Here is a 6372-nt window from a genome sequence, read left to right on the forward strand (position 1 = left end):
TCGGGGGAAGTTGGGGGATTATTGGGGATTTATGGGGGGTGGTGTGGGGTATATGGGGGATTTGGGGGTTTATGGGATGGTTTGGGGTGTATCGAGGGGATTTGGGGGGTGATGGGGGTGGTTGGGGGTTTATGGGGGGGGTTGGGGGCTTTATGGAAGTGGTTTGGGGGATATGGAGGGATTTGGGGGGATTTATGGGGGTGCTTTGGGGAATATGGAGAGATTTGGGGGGATTTATGGGGGTGGTTTGGGGGAAATGGGGGATTTGGGGATTTATGGGGGTGATTTGGGATATATGGGGGGATTTGGGGATTTATGGGGGTGGTTTGGGGTAGATGGTGGGGAATTTGGGGGCACCATGAGTGAGTTTTGGGGTATATGGGGAATTTGGGGCATAACAGCAGTAGTTTGGGATTGGAACAACGGGATTTGGGGGCAATACTGGGGGGTGGTTTGGGGTACACTGGAGGATTTGGGGGCACTGTGGGGGTTGAGTGGGGGAATGATGAGTTGGGGGCACACGGATGCTGTTGGCTGTGTGGATTTGGGGGTGGGGGGCACACAGTTGTGCCCCCATTTCTTCAACTCACCAGAATTTCGTCTTGGTAATTTTGCCCCTGGGGAGGGAAAAAAAAAAGAAAAAAAAAGCACAGTTACCCCAAAAACTGGGGGGTCGAGGGGCACACAGGGTGTATGTGGGGGTCTCTGTGGATGCAGGGGGGGTCTGGGGGTCAATGCTGGGGTTCCTGGGGGTTGAGGAGCTGTGGGGGGAGAGGGGGGGGGAGCAATCACTTGTGGGGTTTTGGGGGAGGTCTATAAGGGGGAGTTTCAAGGTCATTTTTGGGGGCTGGGGTGGGGGGCAGGGTTCATTTTGGGGTCTTAGGGAGGTCTATAAGGAGTTTTGGGGGTTCCCAAGGTCAGTTTTGGGGTCTGGGTGGGGATAGAGAGCTGGGGGAGGGGGGGCAGGGCCCATTTTGGGGTCTTAGGGAGGTCTATAAGGAGTTTTGGGGGTTCCCAAGGTCAGTTTTGGGGTCTGGGTGGGGATAGAGAGCTGGGGGAGGGGGGGCAGGGCCCATTTTGGGGTCTTAGGGAGGTCTATAAGGAGTTTTGGGGGTTCCCAAGGTCAGTTTTGGGGTCTGGGTGGGGATAGAGAGCTGGGGGAGGGGGGCAGGGTCCATTTTGGGGTTTTAGGGAGGTCTGTAAGGAGCTGTAGGGGAGTTTCAAGGTCAGTTTTGGGGTCTGGGGTGGGGGGCAGGGTTCATTTTGGGGTCTTAGGGAGGTCTATAAGGAGTTTTGGGGGTTCCCAAGGTCAGTTTTGGGGTCTGGGTGGGGATAGAGAGCTGGGGGAGGGGGGCAGGGTCCATTTTGGGGTTTTAGGGAGGTCTATAAGGAGCTGTAGGGGAGTTTCAAGGTCAGTTTTGGGGTCTGGGGTGGGGGGCAGGGTCCATTTTGGGGTCTTAGGGAGTTCTATAAGCAGTTTTGGGGGTTCCCAAGGTCAGTTTTGGGGTCCTATAAGATCTATAAAGAGGTGTGGGAAAGTCCTTAAGTGTCAGTTTTGAGATCTCGTGGGATCTGTAAGAAAATACAAAAAGCCCCAGAAGCATATTTGAAGTCTGGGGGGCAGGGTAGGGAACTATGGGGAGCGGGGTGGGGGGGGTCCTAAGGTCAAATTTGGGGTCTTGGGAGGTGCGTAAGGAATTAGAGGAGCCATAATGTCACTTTTAGGGTCTGGGGTGGGGGATAGAGAACTACAGGGGGGTCTCAAAGTCGATGTTGAGGTCCTGGAAGATGTGTAGAGGTATCCAGAGATAAAAACAAGGATCCACGGGGGGTCCCAAACTCGATGCTGGGGGGCCACAGGGAGCACTGGGGTGGGCTGTAGGCGCAGTAGGGAGCAACGTTGGGGGGCTGCGGAGGGTCTGGAGGTTCCTGGAGACCCCAGGGCTGCACTCACAGGCAGCGGTCGCAGGCGTTGGGCTGCGCCTCCTCCTCACCCGCCGTCTCGGTGTTCACCGACGTCGTCTCGCTTCCGGGGAGGCTGGCTGCGGAATTGGAGGAAGGGGATCAAAACCAGCACCCCATAACGGGATAAAGATGAGGGGGGCAGCTCGAATCTATGGGGCGTACCCCGATTTTTAGGGGCTGTACCCCTTTGTTTTTGTCGCCGTCTCCTTACCGTGGGTGTCGGTGGAGTGGCTGGCGTGCCGCAGCCACTTGAGGCGAGGTTTTCTCTTCCCCATCAGCTCCTCGGCGGTCAGGCCTGCAGGTGAAGGGGGGGGGGGACAACGAGGAGATAAAAGGAACGTATATTTATCCCTCCCCCACCCATTTCGGGTGACATACGGTGCTTCTCGTGCTCGTCCTCGTCCCCCTCCAGGTCCTCGGCCTGGGTGATCCAGTCCATGTAGCCCCGCAGGTCTTCCTCCAGCTGCTGCTTCTCCCGCAGCTTCTGGAAGTCACCGCGTGCTTTGGCCTTCTCACGTTCCTTGGAGAACTCCCTGAAGGGATGGGCACGTGTGGGACACGCTAAGGACACGCTAAGGACACGCTAAGGACACGCTAAGGGGTTGCTCACCCGCTCAGCACCCCCAGCACCAAGTTGAGGACGAAGAAGGAGCCGAAGATGACGAGGCTGACGAAGTAAATCCAGGGCAGCTCGTGGCCCATGGCGTCCTGCATCTGGGGGGGCAAAACGGGGGGGGCGTTGGGGTGGTCTTGGGGTATTTGGGGTCACGCTGGGGGCGGTGGAATTTGGGGTGACTGCATGGGGTGACGTTTGGGGTGAGTTTAGGGGGATGGAATTCAGGGTGATGGCGTGGGGTGGCATTTAGGGTCAATTTAGGGTGATGTCGGGGGGGGTGGGATTTGGGGTGAGCCCATAGAGTGACTCTGGGGGTGGATTTGGGGGATGTGTGGGGTGACTTTGGGGTGGGTGGGATTTGGGGTGACCCTGCGGGACATTTGGGGTGAATTTGGGGGACACTTTGGGTGACGAGATGGGATATTTGGGGGGAATTTGACTTTACGGGAAATTTGGGATAACTTTGAGGGACATTTTGGGGTGGCTCTGGGGGACATTTCGGGTGACAAGAAAGGACGATATTTGGGGTGAGTTGGGTGACATTTGGGGACGTTTTGGTCTGAGTGTGGGACAATATTTGGGGGGACATTCGGGGAGTATTTGGGGATGACTTCAGGGTGATGTTAGGGGACATTTGGGGGTGACTTTGGGGGAACTTGGGGGTGTATTTAGGGGGTGACCGGGGGAACTCTGGGGTGACCCCAGGAGACATTTGGGGTGGCCCCACAGAGCGACACCGGGTGACCCTCGTGGTGGCTCTGGGTGACATTGGGGCGTTGGGATTTGTGATAAATGGGGGCCCACAAAGCAGAAAGGCAGCGTGGTCCGGACACCCAACGGAGGGAGGCACATTTTGGGGTGTCCCCCCCACCCTCCCAGGGAATGGGGGGGGGGAGAGGAGGGGAAAGGGGGGGGGGGCTCACCCAATAAAGGACATCGGTCCACCCCTCCATGGTGATGCACTGGAAGACGGTGAGCATGGCGAAGAAGAAGTTGTCAAAATTGGTGATGCCACCATTGGGGCCCTCCCAGCGACCCCTGCATTCAGTGTTGTTCTGCAGACAGGCCCGGCCGTGCCCCGAAAAAGCACAGGGGGAGGGGTCGTCCTCCGATTCCAGGTCTGGGGGGGGGTCCAGGGGGGTCATCAGTACCTCCATAATGGGGTTAGGAGGCAGTTTAAGGGATGGAAAGGGAGCTGATGGGTGAGAGACGCCTGCTCTTTGTATGGGGAGGTTGAGGTTTGGGGTAGGGGTCTCATGGGAGAGGTTTTAGGGAGCTGGGGGGTCCTAGCATACAGTTATGGGGTGATGCCTGGGTGATGGAAGGAGGGTTGTGGAATCCCAGAGTTAAGGGTGGAGGTTTCATGTGATAAAGGGGCAGGTGGCCAATGTGGGAGGGGGATCTTGAGTAATTTTAGGAGGAGGGAGGAGGGCAGAGGGCCGTGGAACCCCTCTGGGATGTGATTTCAGGCAACCAGGGGCTCTCTGGAGTGGCAGAGATGGGAGATTGTCACGGTGCACGGCAGGAGACATCCAATGGGATGGGGGGGATCCTGGGCAATTTTAGGGGGGGGGGTCCTCAAAGATCCTGGTGGGAGGGGGGAAGAGGGGCAACCCTCACCAGAACCGATGAAGAAACAGGTCTTGTGCATGCGGCCGATGAAGAGCTCGAGGCCGATGATGGCGTAGATGATGATGACGAAAAGCACCAGCAGGGCGATGTGCAGCAGCGGCACCATGGCCTTCATGATGGAGTTGAGGACGATGTGGAGACCTGGGAGAACCCGGGAGAGTTCAGCATGAAGCTTAAGGATAGAAGAGGAGGGGGGGAATCAATCGATGTGTCACCCCCCCCCACAGATAACGGACCCCTCCCCAGCTCACTGGGAACGCCGGAGACGAGGCGCAGGGGTCTCAGGACGCGGAAGGCGCGCAGAGCTTTGACGTCGAAGCCGCCCGGTTTGCCGCTCATGTGATGAGCTTCACCCGGTTTGTGGGACACCTGCTCCAGGATGACGCTGAAAAGCCTGAGGGGGACAACGAGGGGGGGGTCGTGAGGGGGGTCCTCACCTCTTTGCGCCCCCCCCTCCCCCTCCCGAGGACGTGGTCTCACCCCACGATGACGATGACGAAGTCGAGGAGGTTCCAGCCGTTGCGGATGTAGGCGCTGGGGTGCAGCACCAGGCCGTAGGCAATGATCTTCAGGAACGTCTCCACCGTGAAGATGATGAGGAAAACGTACTCCACTTGTTCCTAAGGGGGGGGGGGACGACAAGGGACGGGGGTCTGGGGGGGCTGCTGGCATCCCCACGGCCACTCCTCCCCCCTTGGGGACAAGGGACCCCCCCGTCTCACATCCCCCCATTCACAACCTCCCCCTGGGGACAAGAGACCCCCCGTGTCACAGCCCCATGGCCACCCCCTCTCCCTGGGAACAAGGGACCCCCCATGTCACAGCCCCATGGCCACCCCTCCTCTTGGGGACAAGAGACCCCCCGTGACACATCCCCATGGCCACCCCCCCTCCCTGGGAACAAGGGACCCCCATGTCACAGCTCCATGGCCACCTCCCCTCCTTGGGGACAAGGGACTCCCTGTGTCACATCCCTACATCCACAACCTCTGCCTGGGGACAAGGGACCCCCCATGTCACAGCTCCATGGCCACCCCCCCTCCTTGGGGACAAGGGACCTCCTGTGTCACAGCCCCATGGCCACCCCCTCTCCTTGGGGACAAGGGACCCCCCGTGTCACATCCCCCCATTCACAACCTCCCCCTGGGGACAAGAGACCCCCCGTGTCACAGCCCCATGGCCACCCCCCCTCCTTGGGGACAAGGGACCCCCTGTGTCACATCCTCCCATTCACAACCTCCCCCTGGAGACAAGAGACCCCCCGTGTCACAGCCCCATGGCCACCACCCCCCTCTTGGGGACAAGAGACCCCCCCATGTCACATCTCCACATCCACAACGTCCCCCTTTGGACAAGGGACCCCCGTGTCACATCCCCATGGCCACCCCCCCTCCTTGAGGACAAGGGACCCCCCGTGCCACATCCCCCCATTCACAACCTCCCCCTGGGGACAAGAGACCCCCTGTGTCACAGCCCCCTGGGGACAAGAGACCTCCCATGTCACATCCCCATGGCCACCCCCCCTCTTGGGGACGAGAGACCCCCCCACGTCACATCTCCACATCCACAATGTCCCCTGGGGACAAGGGACCTCCGCGTCACATCCCCATGGCCACCCCACCTCCTTAGGAACAAGAGACCCCTGTGTCACATCCCCATGGCCACCACCCCCCTCCTGGGGACAAGAGACCCCCCCATGTTACATCTCCACATCCACAACGTCCCCCTTTGGACAAGGGACCCCCATGTCACATCCCCATGGCCACCCCACCTCCTTAGGAACAAGAGACCCCCCGTATCACAGCCCCATGGCCACCACCCCCCCCTTGGGGACAAGAAACCCCCCATGCCATATCCCCCCATTCACAACCTCCCCCTGGGGACAAGGGACCCCCCATGTCACATCCCCATGGCCACCCCCCCTCTTGGGGACGAGAGACCCCCCGTGTCACATCCCCATGGCCACCACCCCCCTCTTGGGGACAAGGGACCCCTGAGGTCACACATCCATGGCCACCCCCCCTCCTTTGGGAATAAATGTCACAACCATCCCTTGCTGTGGGGGAAGGGCATTAAATCCAGATTAATCCCCCCCCCCCTCCCCATGCCCCCAACTAAGCAGCTTAAGGCAGCAGCACACACGTGTGCACGGGGGCACG

The 6372-nt window shown here is 59.5% G+C and overlaps 1 protein-coding gene across 1 annotated transcript in view; it reads right to left on the bottom strand.

Annotated features, from left to right (window-relative positions):
• The window catches only part of CACNA1F (calcium voltage-gated channel subunit alpha1 F), a gene marked incomplete at its 5' end in the record, with an annotated part of 45399 nt that extends 40566 nt beyond the window's left edge, over positions 1-4833 (bottom strand). The window contains 9 exons of the mRNA XM_085215399.1: positions 591-617; positions 1955-2042; positions 2177-2260; positions 2344-2498; positions 2576-2679; positions 3505-3701; positions 4202-4354; positions 4465-4607; positions 4694-4833. Coding sequence (XP_085071525.1) covers positions 591-617; positions 1955-2042; positions 2177-2260; positions 2344-2498; positions 2576-2679; positions 3505-3701; positions 4202-4354; positions 4465-4607; positions 4694-4833 — 1091 coding nt within the window. The remainder of the gene's footprint in view (positions 1-590; positions 618-1954; positions 2043-2176; positions 2261-2343; positions 2499-2575; positions 2680-3504; positions 3702-4201; positions 4355-4464; positions 4608-4693) is intronic.
• Positions 4834-6372: the final 1539 nt, after the last annotated feature.

Source organism: Meleagris gallopavo, unplaced genomic scaffold (assembly GCF_905368555.1).
Source record: "Meleagris gallopavo unplaced genomic scaffold, MGAL_WU_HG_1.1 scaffold_27, whole genome shotgun sequence".
Classification (NCBI taxonomy): Eukaryota; Metazoa; Chordata; class Aves; order Galliformes; family Phasianidae; genus Meleagris; species Meleagris gallopavo.